The sequence below is a fragment of the Colossoma macropomum genome, unplaced genomic scaffold (assembly GCF_904425465.1).
Source record: "Colossoma macropomum unplaced genomic scaffold, Colossoma_macropomum, whole genome shotgun sequence".
NCBI lineage: Eukaryota > Metazoa > Chordata > Actinopteri > Characiformes > Serrasalmidae > Colossoma > Colossoma macropomum.
This window is the reverse complement of record NW_023494785.1, coordinates 19,480,123-19,496,451: the sequence shown is the minus strand read 5'-3', so window position 1 is coordinate 19,496,451 and position 16,329 is coordinate 19,480,123. Positions and strand designations below refer to the sequence as shown.

The 16,329-nt window shown below is 39.8% G+C and overlaps 1 protein-coding gene across 2 annotated transcripts in view; it reads left to right on the top strand.

The window, feature by feature from the left end:
- The window catches only part of ascc3 (activating signal cointegrator 1 complex subunit 3), a 134,228-nt gene that overhangs the window by 83,855 nt on the left and 34,044 nt on the right, over positions 1 to 16,329 (top strand). For both annotated transcript variants that reach the window (XM_036586347.1, XM_036586338.1), the window contains 4 exons: positions 13,081 to 13,272; positions 13,718 to 13,942; positions 15,786 to 15,905; positions 16,132 to 16,296. In XM_036586347.1, coding sequence (XP_036442240.1) covers positions 13,081 to 13,272; positions 13,718 to 13,942; positions 15,786 to 15,905; positions 16,132 to 16,296 — 702 coding nt within the window. The remainder of the gene's footprint in view (positions 1 to 13,080; positions 13,273 to 13,717; positions 13,943 to 15,785; positions 15,906 to 16,131; positions 16,297 to 16,329) is intronic.

The following is a 16,329-nucleotide window of genomic DNA, read 5'->3' as shown; positions in this document are numbered from 1 at the left end:
ACTAGTTTAGTGTGCTGAGTAGGAGAGGAATGGCCATTTAATACAAATTATTCATTTTTCAGTCTCATGAAAAAAGGAGAGAACATACAATGGGGTCCAAAAGTATGAGAGCACTTTTTTCTTTCATTTAGACCTGGAAATATACAACATGACATTTTAGAATTTTGAAAAGTTTAAAACAGAGGTAATTGACAATTAAAGTGAAGTAGAAATATATTCAGGATTTGTGACACTGACAAAGTTGAGGTCTTCGTGTAAAAAGGTCAGATGGTTCAGAGGTCAGAATCTCGTTCCTTCTGTTGAAGCTCGTGCTCAGGTGCATCTCAGGTGGATTTGATCTTCGCATCAGAGGCTTTTTCACAACGTGTGGAGTCCATGTCAGCAGTGTGTGTGTGTATGTATATATATTTGATATATTTGATATTTGTGTTTATGTATTTGTGTGTGTATATATATATATACATATATACACTTTTTTTTTAAGAAATCTGCAGGGATATCTTTCAGTCTTAATTTCAGTCATAGAAGTTGGTTGCATTTTCTGCTCTTCAGGATCCCAATCTCAGACACATTAAGTGATGTTGAGGTCTGGACTCTGAGGTGCTCAGTCTATTGTTCTTAGAATACCAGCAGCTTCTTTGATTGGCAAATTTCCTTGCCTCAGTCACAGCCTCTTGACAGCTACACATCCTTTCTGATCCATAGCGTTAAATGTTCTTGTTACAGTGGAAGGACAGAAACTCCTGTGGATATTTGAAATCAAATAACATGTACTTAATAGCTGTTTTGCCTGGAAATTAAATAAATGCAGGGGGCCTCTGACTTTTGCACAGTACTTTTCTGCCAGTCAGTATTTTTTGGACAGTGCCATGAGGCAGTGCAGCCCAGACTCACTTTGCACTCTCCAGTTTGAAAGAGAGATTTCTCTACATCCAGGTGTCCTCACAGAGCTCATACCTATTATCTGTACAACCCATTCAGTCTTTTCAAAACACTAGTAACAGATCCAAACACTTGTGAGGGACATTACAGCTCAGAGGAGAGAGGAGGGGGAGGCATTGTTGAAGTTTATTGCACGCCCAGTGGGGGAGTTGTTCAGAATCTTACAGAAAGCCATTTTAAATGGAAACTGCCGCTGAAAAATACGCTTGAAGTCCTCACTTGTGAGCAGTGAAAGATTTGTCAAAAGTGTCTAAAGCTGTAATTTTTTCCCTCCCTTTTTCTTTTTTTCCCTGTCCGTGTTAGCACATACTGTTCAATAAAAAAAGAAAAAAGGCAACCCAAAAAAATGACTTTTCTCCTCAGTTCCTCCTATCTGTCATCTTGCCATTGTGCCCCATCAGGAGCAAAGATGCTGGCGCTGGTCTGTTGGTCAGAAGTGGTGACTGTGAGAAGGCTGAAGAGACTCTGTGTGTGTGCGTGCGTGCATGTGTTAAAAGCAGTATTGTCCCCTGCAGCACTGACTGTGCTCAGACGATAGTGAAGAGAAAGACAGAGTTAGAGTGAAGGAGAGAGAAGTGGAGAGACTGGTTCTGGCTTCATTAGGAGTGGTCCGTGCTGGAGGGGCCGGCAAAAGCGGCCAGTGATGGATTGGACTCATCCCGGCCGCACGCAGGCAGAAAAGGATCAATAAGGAGCCGAAGAGGCAAAATCTCTCCCTCTCTCCCTCTCTCCCTCTCTCCCTCTCTCTCTCTCTCTCTCTCTCTCTCTCTCCCTCTCTCCCTCTTTCTCTCTCTCTCTCTCTCTCTCTCTCTCTCTCTCCCTCTCTCCCTCTCTCTCTCTCTTTCTCTCTCTTTCTCTCTCTCACTCTCTCTCCCTCTTTCCCTCTCCTCTCTGTTTCTCTCTGTCTCTCTCTCTCAAGCAAACGCTCTCGCTCTCCTGCTCTCTTGCACTTTAGCTTAGTACAGCCCACTAAGCCTGCATTCAGAGCCAGTCTTTCATATTGTTTAAATTAATGCTGGAATGTGTGCATACTAGTGCATGAAAATGCCAGGGCTTGTTTGGGTGTAAGTTCAATGTGAAAATGGTGTAATTATGTAATTGTGTGTTTGTGTGTGAAGGGTCAAACGGTACAGTGCAAAAGTTAGAGACCACCCTTTCATTTATTCTGTTTCTAGTCAAAATGGCCATTATGTCATTCATTTTTCAGTGTCAGAAAAACACATCCAACACAAGTATTTCATCAAATGTATCAGTATGTAATTTGTCTACTCTTTACTTTTTTGCACCCTGCTGCAACTTAACTCTTCCAGTCTTAAACCCCAATGAGCTACACATGTGTCCTCTCAACAAAAGCTGTTCCCAAAGGTATTGACATTGACATTGTTACACTTCAAACAGGTACTAGCAGTCACACAAGCAATTACCCAAACACACCTTCGCTGCCTTGCAGAATCTAAAATGGATAAAGAAGATATTTCTGAGAAGATTAGATTTAAGATAATCCATTGCATAAGGAGAAAGCAAATCAATTAAATGTCCAAGTTGAGTTTCCAAAACCTGGTAGACCACCAACACTGTCCCTATTCCCAACGGTACTTAAAGCTTTCATCTACACATCAGATATGTTAAAATCAAACTCCACTGTTGCATTGGATCTGAAAAAAAATCTAGAAGTGTTTCTGTCCATCTTTCCACTGTGTAAAGACCTCAACAACATTGAATGTGTTGGGATTACTTGAATTGTGAGAAGCAGAAAATGCAACCAACTTCTGAGACTGAACTCTGAAGGTGTGGAAAATAATTCCTTTGGATTTCTTTGAAAGACGGAAAGCAAGTCTCCTGAAAAGAATGGACGATCTAATAAAGACAAAGAATGGACACATCAATACAGAACTATTTAATATTATATTTAGTTGTTGAGGCCTCTGAGATATTTTCTGTTAAATATATGTTTTCTGCTTTTTTCCTGACACTAAAAATGAAGAATTTATGCTTAAAGGTTTTGACTGGAAATGAAATAAATGAGGGGTGATCTCTGACTTGTGCAGTATATGTATGTCCGTGTGTGCGTTATTAATGGAGTGGTGTGGCGGTCTGAGAGTGTGTGTGTGTGTGTTATAGATGAGATCAGTGGTGTGTAAATACACAGAGGTGGAGCTGGTTTTCTCTGGGGAAAGTGACGAACACTAACTTCATATTTAAATCTCCCAACAGAAGGCAGAGTGATGCATTTAATAACCTTTGCCTCAGTCCCAGGAGCTTTGCCAAGATAGATGCTTCTTTCAGTGTCTTCTCTAATCTGCTTTCTATTTTTATAAGCCAGGCATAAATACATGCACCACATCACATGGGTCTCATTTCTCGCACTGAGCAGAAGCATGGACAGGCAAGGTTATGTTTTACACGGAAAAAAAAAAACGTGTTAGGTATCTTCATATAATTCTATTATCTGTGGTCTGCGTGTGTTCATTGGTAGATATCTATGAATTGGTAGATATCTATGTGACAGCCATTGCCTCCTTATATATGTCTGTTTTGGGGTGGCAGTTAAAAAAAAATAATAATAAAAACCAACAAAGCATCAGAAGCAACTGGAAGTCATGATTCAGAATTGTGGCGAGGCATCAAAACCAGGTTGAACACTTCTCTCAGAGAGTTTTGGGGTCTGTTGTTTTCTGCTCTTCAGAAGTGAAAGTGAGCCCAGTTGACCCTGTGAAAACGTTTTGGGTTGTATGTGTTTCTGCAGAAGCGGTCAGCCTTTTAACAGTACAGAATGCTAAAGTTGCTTACACTCGAGGAGTAAAAGGTGAGTTAGAGTGGGCACTTTAGTGAGGTTGCATCTCCTGTGGTCCGCCTGAGCCTCAGCCCTACTTATCCTCTGATAATACACTGCTTATTTGCTTATGGAAATTGCCCTGCATTAATATTTATACCTGTTTTTAATCCTCAGTATGCATGTGCAGTGAAAAATACAGCACATATAAGGTCAATTATATTTTTTGGCCTTATTTATCCTGCTTTAAAAGTCAGAAGTGAGCCCACTACATATCTCCCTTACGCTGTTCATTAATTTGCGCCATCGCTTAGTTTGAAGAGGCTGTCAATCAGGCTTAGATATCTTAATGCACTCACTTGAATAAGTAATAGTGGGAAATCACAGGAATAATGGCTGTTTATTGAGCTGCTGTCTATGCAAAGCACTCTCTATTAAAGAGCAAAAGTTTCTAATTGAGTGGGGATGTGCAGGGGCGTTTAAGTGCATTTCCAAACGAGTGTGTGTGTGTGTGTGTGTGTGTGTGTGAGACAGAGAGCAGAAGAGTGAGCAAAAGGGGTTGTTTGGGGCAAATATATTTTGTTTATAAAGTCAACAAGCAACCATGAGCCACCATACAGCAAGTATTGTGATTAATAGGTCTATATAATTAGTATTTGTTTATCTTTGAGGCCTATATATAGAGAGAGAACAGAAAATAGCTGTGCATTTGTGGTGTGCACAGTGCGTATTGATGCTTGTTCATTTTCATGAGGCGAAGGAGTTGACTCTGTACAGGGTCCTGAGCGTGAGCTGGTTGAAGGACTTGGGTCTATAAATAGAAATGATGGATGGGGATCCCAGTCCGAGGCCCTGCCACAAGTCCTAGCCCATTTATTCTGCTTAGCACACAGCAACCCATTATCGCTAACATACTGCATATGCCACAACACTACTCGAATCCCAGAGTGCATCAGTGGTTCTATGGTAAGATGAAATAAAACGCTGCTCTGAAGTAGTGGAGCCGCGTTTGTGACCTCAGCGTAGTCTGCAGTCGCAGCTAGGGCTGAGTATTAGCAGCAACTTTACAATAAAATACATATCACAATAATAGCATCATGATATAATAAAGTATGACACAGAACATCTCACCAGACATACACAATAACAGGAGTGTAACAGTACAACATATCATAGTGTACCTTAATGTATGATAGTGTGTAACAGTAGAGATGGGCGATATGGCAAAAATGTAATTTCACAATACTTAAAGACGTTTTCATGATGCACGATATGTCACAATATTTATTTTTCTTGACAACTGATAAGTTAGAGAAGACACAGTAGTGTCATGTTTAAAAAATGCTGTCAAAAACTATAAATTCTATGATTTGTATTCATTGTAACATTTCACAGACTGCGCTGTACAAAATCCAATGAACCAGGACTAATTATGTTATCTTTGTATTCAAACATGCAGTTGGGAAGTACTCATGGTATCCATGATATGCTCAGAAAAGCATATTGTGGCATATTGTGCAGTAATTTATCACAATAATACATTTTATCAAATTTCCCAGCCCTATATTGTGTATCATACTGTATAATTTTATAATTATAATTTTAGCATTTTAGCCATGACTAACGCATCAGGGCACTATAAAGCACAGCTTTTTGTGTTCCCATGCTGCTAAGAGATCAGTCCGAATACTTTAGGCAAAACTCCACTGTGCCACTTTATCCAATAAATCATTGTCTTTTCTAATACCCTAATAAACAGAAAATGAAAACATTAACATAAGGCACAATTTTTGCCCCTTTTCGTTGTTAACTACGGCAATGATGAGTTGATCAGTAGCTTGTAAATTTTGCAATGAAGCCTAGAAATAAGCATCCTTATGTCACTTGTAGTGCTGGAGCATTATGAGTAATGGCACATAGGGTGTTACGATTCACGGAATTTGTGTACTTTATTCACTCCAGTCTGTTGAATGTTTTGTTTGAAACCTATGCGTATTGAGTTGAGAAGCTTGTTTTACTGCATGTGTATAGATTCTAAAAATCACATTCTCAGATAATGGTTTATCTCATAATAGACACCCTGTCTAAAAGTAGATTCAGAAATATCTGTGATAGTATCAGTTGGGGTTTGATATATTACTGTTTTGGTATTTTGAACACAGCCTTTGTGTAGAATGCTGAACCACTTGTAGTTTCTTAAAGAAAATTGTACCTTTTGCAAGTTCCCTCTTGTGCTGAACATGTTTCTTGGTTGTACCTGAGCTGTTTGAAGCCTGTGCGGATTATCAAGCTTGAAGGGATCTTGTGAGGAGGGCACCTTGTACCGGCTGTGAGGAGCCTGTATGCTGTTTTAGAGAGAGGAGGCTTGTAGCAGGTTGACCGTAGCTACTGGCGTGTTGAAGGGAAAGCTGTGTTGTGTGAATGAAGCCAAAAGATGTCCAAAAATAGAGATGGGGGTGGAGAAATGGGGGGGGGGCGGTTTGCCCGCAATTTGTAGCTCTCTCTGGGACCCTCCCTGTCCCTCTCCGTCAGCTTCGTCTGGCAGGCGTGACCGCTACCTGCCTCAGACACACATCACGTCTCCTTTCTGTTCTACAGCAGCCTTCCTGATACCTCATTCAGCACCCGCCTTCCTGGACCAAAGCCCTGGCTCTCGGCCCTCTGCCCCGCACCCGTCACCCACCACTCACCAGCAGCCCTACCTTCTGCCACTGTAGATGGAGGACAGGAGACATCTAGTGGTCAGATCCTGTTACTGCAGGGGAATTGCTTGTATTCAGCTGAGAGAACAGTAGAGGGATACTGTTGGTAATAGAATTCTGAAACATCTGTTAAGTCTGTGTACTGCACATCCATTTTTACGAGAATTTTATCGAATTCTCTGTTGCTGTTAGTCTTATCACCTCAATTAATTTTAGAATGCATGGGTGATGTGTTTTTTGACAGTGATGCTAATAAAGCTTCACTCCTTTGATATTATTTTCTGTAGAGAGAGAGTGTGTGAGCGAGAGAGGGTTTCTGCAGCAGTGACTCACTCCTGTGAGGGAGTCACTGTAGAGGGAGGGCTCTTTGAGACAGCCTTGCAGCACTGTTTTTGTGGAGCTGATGATGGTGCACTGATGTGGATGAAAGGCAGGCCTACTGCACGCACAAGGCACGGGGTTGGGTTGGACAGCTCGGGTGGAGTTGTGATGGGCTTTTTTTTTATTATTTGTACGGATAGAGGAGACGGCAGGTGTGACAGCGGGCTGACAGGCTTCCTCTGTGATGGTGAAAGTGCTCTGTACTCAAAGGCGCTCATCAGCTTCTGTCGATTTGCTCAGCCCCCCCTCAGCCACCTGGGACGGGCCTACAGTACAGGATTTAGCTCATTAATTTCCATCGATTGTCTGCGGTTTCAACTATTTTTATATCGCCACCTGAGGCTGTCATTATCAAATGCCGTCGAGACGAGCCGCATTCTTGTTACCGCTGCTTAGAAAGACCAAAGAGTGACCCAGGAAGAGTGGAATGTTGTGCTGGGAGAGCGCGCGCATCCAGAAATAAACTCCTTTCAGACATCCACCACTTTTCTCTGTCTGTGTTTTTGTCTTGTAAGAAGTGTTGGCCATACAAATCAGACAGTAGAAGTGTTTTGATTGCTGACTCACAGTGTGGTGGGGGGAAAAAAACTGACAAGACTCAAGTTCAGAGTTCAATTACTGTACTTGTGTGATCTCAGTAGCATAACTTGGACATTTTTGAGCTGAAATAGCCTGTATAAAATATACTTTTTGGTGCTATAGTTATTTATGTTGATATACTTTGCAATTACTCAAGAACAGCCTTAACTGTGGGGGTGGCTCTCTGTCAAAATAAGATGTAATTTTTGGCATCTTCATTTTTGTACTTACTGTTATCAAATGGCTAGATTGTAGCTGATTGTTTTGAACTTCTGTGGACCTAACAAAAATAGCACCACCAAAAGGGTTGTAAGAAAAATATGGATTGGCTAAGATGGGACTGATTTGCATCTAGCCCAAGCTGTAGATTCACGCAGCCTTAATTCCATATCAAATGCATTGTGACAAATTACACAGAGTGAAATGCTCCCTAGACTGATTATTCATTTGGGCTCTTTTTTTATTTGTAAGCTTGCAACACTTAGCTCTGCCTTCCTGCGGTCTGCAGTCAGTACTAGGTTGGGCAGAGAGGTCTTGTTCTAAAATTTGATTGGCTCAGACATCACTGAAGCCATTGTAAACAATGCATATACACAATGATTATGAACTTTTGCATTTTGTTTACATTGAGTCAGATACAGTGAAAGTGCAAGAATGTCATTATATGGCAATGTTTAAAGCAGAATGTATTTAATTTGCTTGATAAGAAACTGACATTTAGTTGATTTCCACCACTGTAAAAAATGCTCATTTCTGTCCTTGTGGAGTTTTCAGTGTCATGTTAGCTGTTAACTAATGGTCTGCAGCTGAACACATACATTTGGAGCTTGTAACGCAACCATTTAAAGCTCATAATTACTTGTAACAGACATCCAGGTGAGCTATTTTTTCTTTGCAGCCTGTAATTTTACAGAGTTTTTCAACAATTACTTGAACTTAAATCTTGTTCTGTCAATTTTGTTGATAAAAAGTGCAATGCTGCTGTAAAATATAGTATTATTTTTATGTTAGCATGCTGTAGCCATTAGGTAATGGTATACTTAATGTAAGTACTTTTATGTAAGTGGTACTGTAGTTTCTAGCTAGATAAACTCATTTCATTGCTTTGTTGCTGTAGCTGAAAAGAAGCTCTTAAATGTGATGCTACAAAGTGTGAGCTAGTGTTGTAGGTGAGTCCAAGTCAAGACCAGAGCTGGACCTAGACACACTGAGTTCGAGTCAAGACCAATTAGATTCTCAACCGTCAGTGAACAGATTTGATTTATCCTTATGGAGAAAGGATTGTTTTATTCTGTTTGAAAACTGTTGTTATTCAAAAATGTTAATAGAAAAAGTTCGGTTTCCACTTACAGCAAAAGAGGATATTGAATTGGGCTGGTCTCCAGAACAGTTTTTGAGTCCAAATGATATTGAGGCCAGGACAGGGACAAGACCAAGACCATTAATTTACAGTTGACAAACCAGTCTCGAGACAGAGACCGGACTCAAGTATTACAGCACTAGTGTGAGCAGTTGATGTGTTTCTTTTTTTAGGCCTCCCATCCAGGGTTATGGCCAGCCATCACTGCTTAACTGTAAAACTTTTCAGGTTTCTAGCATCCAACACAAGTGAACCACAATGAGTGATTCTATGCCTGTGTTCATGAATAAGCGGTTACAACTTTAATGTGAAGGATTCAGAAGTCCATCCAGCTTCAAAAGACACATTTGTATTTAAGCACTCGCTAGGTGATGTTAACATTCTGAGAGGGGAAACTACTACTGATAGCTTATGTTGAGTATAGAGTGAGGGGAGATGAGTAGGGGAGAGGGGGGAGAATAGAGCCTGAGTATGTTTGAGTGGCAGCGCTTCCTGCTCACCCACTACTCTCATGCAGTGTTAATGACTCTGTCAAACCATCAGTAGAAATATTATGACTATTAAGGGCCCTGAAATCAGCGATGAGCCGCACTCTCTGCAAATTTGGGAGCTAGATGAGTTCTTTGGTGTGTAAATTATTTTATTCTGAGTGATTAGCGCTCTGTGGGCTTTGATTGACATGCAGGTGAGGGAGGAGGCCGTTGTTATTTGTGCTGCATTTTCACGCCGGGGTGACGTCCATGCCGTCTGCGCAGTTCCGTGAGCAGAGGTGCTCTGTGTCTTTGTAGTGTCCCGCTGCAGTGTGGCTGGTGTCTTCTCAGCTCTGGGTTGTGTAATAGGTAATCAGCGGTGTCTGCTGTGGGGTGGGAGGCAGGCAGCTCAGGCCTCAGCACAGTGCATAGGGAAATGATCTCTCCACAGCAAGCCTTAATCAGGCTTGATCAGAGTGCCGACGCGCTGCCACCTCAAATCCAGCCTCGGAACGGAGGAGGCCGTTCCCACCTCGCTTTAACTTAGCATCTGATAACACAGGCCTAACGCTCGCCGACACCTCAAAGCAAACCTTATCGTAAGCATTTCAATTAGAGTCTGTAGCCTCGACCTTCTGGCAAGATTGCACATTTTGCTTTACGTTTACAACAGCTGCATAAAAAAAGATGATAATAATAATAACAACCCTATGCTATGCCCTTGTTGCAGCTTTATGGTAACTGAGCTTACATGGCACAACTGCCTCTTTATAGTTGTAAAGTTGCTGAGTCTGCCTTTAGGCACATATGCCTCTCATTTCTATGCATGAATATACATAAATATTTATGACACCACTTTTTCAAAATGTGTTTTAATTTTACTGTGTATAATTTCACTTCAGATAACATAATTTGAATGACATTTGGTAAGTATGGCAGTCAATATTTTGCGCATATTGAAAGTGCCTAGAATATATGCAGCTTAAAAGTGGCCTTGTATTAAAGCTTGAGATTTGTCCAAACTTAACAGGACCTGACTGTACTCATTGGGTTTGATTGTCATTTTTCAAATATGTATTGAGCTACATTCATTACCTTAAAACATTTTAAATCTGGCAAGTTTAGCGGCAAGGTTTGCATGGCTCACATTTATGTGAAAATGGATGTACAGGAAATAAACAGCAACTCAATTCAGGAAAGTACAGATGAGTACATGTTTAAGTTGTTTGGCCAAAAATACTTTTATGTTGTATGTACAGGATGTTATATGTAACTTGTTTTGTGTAAATAAATGATGTTTTACAACGAAACAGGTGAAAATTAACACACCGCACAGCATGAGCAGTTTGAAAACTTAATTTTAGACAGCTGAGGTTTTCTTACAGCATGTTTTATATTGTTTTACATTTTATTTTTCCAAGTTCTAATGAGGGCTACAGTAACTAGCGCTATTCTGTCAGGTTTTGTTCAGCACTTTAGGCAGTGGTGAGGCATTTTGGGCCAGTCGCGCACAGAACTTTGTTTGATCAGGTCAGGTTTGGATGCAAAACTTGATTTGGGTCGGGTGGGATTTGGACTGAATTTTGTCAGGCTTGGCTCAGGTTCTGACTCAAAATGCAGTGCTGTGTGTGTGGGCTCAGATAGATAATTCTCAGACTGTATTTAGGCTGAACAAAAATTTCAGACCTGATTAAAGCTCCACCAAGCGAGTCCAGTTCAGGAAAATTAAACTGCCAAGTCTTTAAAAGTTTTTTTTTCTTTTTTTTTGGTTCATTCAAATTTTTAAAGTAATTATTGATATGAGCTTTATACAAAGTTCTCCTACCTGGGGAGCTCACCTAATGCAAATCCTCAGGTAATTGCCAGGTGGGGATGATATGAGGATAAATATGTCCTGAGAGACTAACTTATTAGAAAACAAAATGTCCAAAACATATGCACACGCAAACACATTATACTTTTTTTTATTTTTTAATAGAATACAAAACTGGTATAAACATCTAACGATGGAGCAATTCATTAAAGAACCAAAAAGAGCTGAAACAATCAATGATCTGTGAGAGGACAGCTCTCTAAAGAAGGGAAAACAGTAGTTTAGGGTGGCAAATGGCAGCATGGAACCTGTCATTAACTGACAAAAATAAACCGCTTGTTACTGAATGGCGAAAAGCAGCTTGTTACAGAAGAGCGACAGACAGCTTTTTGATTGAGTGTGGATGAGCGCATTGATTATCAGGAAGGAAGATATCCTCGAGGAATAGGGAACAAGGCTCATTAAAGGACTGAGAAGAGAAACTCTTTAAAAACGCACACACAACAGGGGGAATATTTGTTGGGGCTCAAGGAAACGCAGAGACAAACACATGGGTGCACAATTGCAGACAGACAGAAGAGTGCAGTGACAGTGCAGTGAGATTGCCTTCTGGTGGGCCTCCTTTAGTTGGTATTCTATGTGGGTGAAACGTGATGAAGAAGGAGAGAGACAGAGCAAGTTGCTGTCTGCACTGGGCTTTTTTCTCTCTCAAAGGCAATGGGGCCTGCTTGCTATTGACCTCTATTTGGACTGAGGCAGAAGGAGATAAAACCTTTTGATGGGGAGGCCATTACTGTCAGGATAGGTCACGACCCTCACTGCCAGTCAACACAACACAACACAACATCTCAATCACCGCACTCATTAAAGCCTACTGTGTGTGGTTGTGTGGGTGTCTTTGCCAAATGCACATACATGCATGTCACAAGCAACGTGGGTGATACCAAAAATATTTATATTTTGCGGTCCAAAATGTTTGGATTTTCCCCTCTTATATCATCTGCCACAACTACAAACCGTCCTGAATCTCGCCCATTTTTACTTGAAAGCTGCCAAAAAACAAAAGGTAGTAGACAACAAGTTTTGAGACAGCAACATCGTTATGTTCGTGTTGTCCGTGTCTTCTAATTCTTCTTCTTCTTCTTTTTCTTCTTCTTCTTTTGTCTTCGTCTCCTTCTTCGTTTTCTTCTTTCTTCTTCTCCTTACTTGTCTTTGTCTTTGCCTTCATCCTTATTTTCGTCTTCATCCTCTTCATCCTCTTCTTGTCTTGTTATTCTCTTTCATCTTTTTCTTCATCTTCTACTTTTACTTCTCCTTTTTCTACTTCATCATTTTTGTCTTCTCCTTCTTTGTCTTTGTCGTCATCATCTACTTGTTCTTCTTCTACTCCTTCCTTTTGTTCCTATTCATCTTTTTTTCGATATCTTCTTAGTTTCTTCTTCTTCATTGTCGTCTTTACCTCCTTGTTCCTTATCTTTCCCTCTTTCTTTTTCTTTGTCATCTTCATCTTCTTCTTCATGGTTGTTCTCTTTCTTATCTTGTCTTCACCTCCTACATCATCCTTTTTTGCTGCCTTCTTCGTCTTCGCCTTCTCCTTCTCCTTCTTTGCCGTCTTTGTTTCTTCATCTTTATCTTCTTATTCTTCTTGCTCTTCTCTTCCTCCTTATCCTCCTCTTCCTTTTTCTTTCCCCTTGTCAATTTATATACCAATGGAGCATTTAGCAAAACATTAAAATTTTAGCTTAAAGCATTAATGATTGTTTTCTCTGAGCTTGTTTCCCCATATAAAGCTAAATTTGACTGTGTTCAACCATAAAATGCCTGTATAGTGAAAATCTCTTTTAGATGTCATTTACAGCTTTGTTTTACATTACATTTACATTTTGGTTTAAATACGCAGTTACCAAAAAAAAAAAAAACAATAATTTTTAAATACAATCATTCATGATTAGCCAAATTGGCTTTATTAAGCTGATATGATCTCTCATGAGTAGTATACTGCAATTGATGAGGGTTTGTTTGTTTGTTAATATATCTGTGGATCTGTTTTCACCTTACAGGTGCAGCGCTCACGGAATAAGCAGATGAGGGAGATGTTCCCTGATGGTTTTGGGATCCACCATGCCGGAATGCTGCGGCAGGACCGTACGCTGATGGAGAACATGTTCTCCAGGGGCTACCTAAAGGTTCTGGTGTGTACAGCCACACTGGCTTGGGGCGTCAACCTGCCTGCTCATGCAGTCATCATAAAGGTGAGAGGACAGCCTGCCGGCCTTTCTGCGTGGGGATATCACAGTGCATACTGCCTGTGTATGCATGAACATGCACTGAAACAAAAAGACTGTAAATATAAATTCAACCTTGCTGCAAACAGAATTTGGTGACTTCTGTCCTCTACGAATATGACATTTATCACCATTTTGTTCATTTATATTAACCAGCTCTTATTTTTCTTTTTTCTTTGTCAATTCTCTTTTATATAAAGTTATTTTGTGTAAACGCATGATATTCTCATGCTAACACTTCGTTGAATGCAGTTTACACATCATGTTTTTTTAAACACTATATACTAATGATTACAAATGCTATATATATACTGCTAATTTCATATAGCCTTGATATCAGCTGATTTTAATGGGCATGATATTGATTGGTGAGACTCTTCAGCTCTCTCCATCTACTTCATGATGTCAACAGGGCACGCAGATCTATGATGCCAAACGGGGTACCATGGTGGACCTGGGCATCCTGGATGTGATGCAGATTTTTGGACGTGCCGGCCGTCCTCAGTTTGATAAGTATGGAGAGGGCACCATCATTACCACTCATGACAAGTTGAGCCACTACCTGACCCTCCTCACCCAGCAGAACCCCATTGAGAGCCAGTTTCATGCCAGCCTGGCTGATAACCTCAATGCTGAGGTACTGCAGCCCTTTGAGACACTTTTCATCCAAGTAATACAGAAGCCAAACAAACTGCAAACATTACTTTTTAACAGTGTGCACACATTTAAACAAAAATGAAAATATACGTAAATTAGGCATGCAGCAACTAATCACCATCGTCAGTAATGTTGATGATAAAAAAAAAAAATCATTGACAACTAATCTTCAGATTGATTAGTTGACTTGATGACATTTGTGTTTCCATTTTACATCACTTGACTGGCAGAGGGAACATACATACAGACACTTCAGCTTAACATCCTCTAAAAAGTTTGCTGTAAGATATGTAAAACCGAGTAAAGCGTACCTGTCTTGCATTAGGATCTAGAGAAATCACATCCATGGCAAAAAATGTCAAAAGCTCCAATGGTGATTAATGGCTGAAACCACAGAAAAACTAGTCAAAAGTTTAAAAATACAAAAAACAAAAAACTATATGTTGTTGATTGCTTTTCAGCAAGCTCTGTTTTGGTTTAGCGAAATAAACACCGTTGGCTAAAGGGATGAGCTGCATTTTGGTATAAACTGCACTTTTCTAGGGTGCTAATGTTCACAGACTTGTTCGACCTCATGGATATGGATTTAAAAAAACAAAAAACAAAAAAAAAAACATACATCTGCATTTTGCCTCCTTCCCACACGAAAACAGTGTTTTGGGTCACTGACAATGGAGCTTTTGGAAAATGCGCTCTATTTTTAAGATTATATGTACTGTATACAATACGTATGGTCTGTCATGGCTAATAACTGGGCTGTTTCTGTGTGCTCAGAAACATCAGGTGTGATTACATAATTTTACTGACCACACAAACTAATTTATCTTTGCTTTATTAGTAGAGGAGAAATCATTTAAATAGCAGTGCAGAGTTATTGTACAAACAGACTACCTCCATAATAGTACTGCTGTGTACCTTTTAAAGTTTTGCTGTTCAGACGTTGTTCCTTTTTTGCTTCTGTGCCTTTAAGGATTTAAATAGCATTTTTAAGGGGAACAGAAGATCTGTTGATCTTGATAAAAGTCAATTGCAAATGTGATTTGGAAGACAGGGCAGGTATTTTATATTTGAAAGAGCATTGTGAAAAAGAAGAGGGTTAATCCTTGTATTTTTTAATTTCTTGAAAACGTGCGTGATGTGAAATATTTATTGATAGAGTACAATCTGCACTTTCTTTTCCTGACTAATTGATTAAACAAAGCCATCTGTTAATCAATTATCATCAAAATCATTGTTAGTTGTTTCCCTAACGTAAAAATAAATAAAAGAACTAAGGCTGTTACGATTACTCAATTAAACTTAATTACTCAATTTTTAAAAATTGTAATATAATTAAGTATTTTTTTACATATTTAAGGTTATGCATAATTATTGTTCAGTTAAGCCCATTTCTATTGTTTCGACTTTTTAAAAAGCTTTGATTTCTCTTTTAATCATCAATATAATTCATAAATTACTCAATTACTAATAAGAAAATTAAATGAGAGCAACTCATGCTTGATGCTTGAAAATTCAATCTTAGGAGTAAATGTTGTGATAATAAATGTAGGAATAGAAAGAGTAAAACAATAATCCTCTCTTGGTAAGTCCCTCATTTTTCCACTTGATGGCAGCATCCAACAGCAAAGTGTTGCAAAACACAGAGGATGTGAAAGTTCCAGAACTGTCCACAAAGTGGTGCAATCTAACCACAATATGTCTGACCTCGTCTTCACATAAAGATATAATGTATACATTTCTTCTCTCAGCATGCTATACGGTTGTTTGAATGTCAGCTGATGTTTTGCAGTATGCTCTTCTGCATGTTTTCCTTGTTCTCCCAGGTGGCTTTGGGAACTGTTACCAATGTTGAAGAAGCTGTTAAGTGGTTGAGCTACACCTACCTCTACGTACGAATGAGAGCCAATCCACTGGTTTATGGCATCAATCATAAGGCCTACCAGGTACACTTCAGGCCTTTCCACAGAGACCAGACACCTCCCACCCTGTTTATTACTTCAGTTCCAAGAAATTGCATTTCTCTTAGCAGTGACGTATATGTGGGGTTGATGACACCCTACTCTACTGTATCTTGTCATAAACCAGAATATAGTTGATGCTCTATTTCTCTGTACAATATTTCACACTCAAAGCCCTCTTATAAGTGAATTTAAATACTGTTTCTCATAGATGGATCCAGGCCTGGAGCTCTACAGGAAGGAATTAGTGGTGGAGGCCGGGAGGAAGCTGGACAAGGCTCGGATGATCCGGTTTGAGGAGAGGACTGGTTATTTTGCCTCGACTGACCTTGGCAGAACTGCCAGTCATTTCTACATCAAGTATAACACCATAGAGGTATACCTGATTCATGATTTCCCACATATTGCT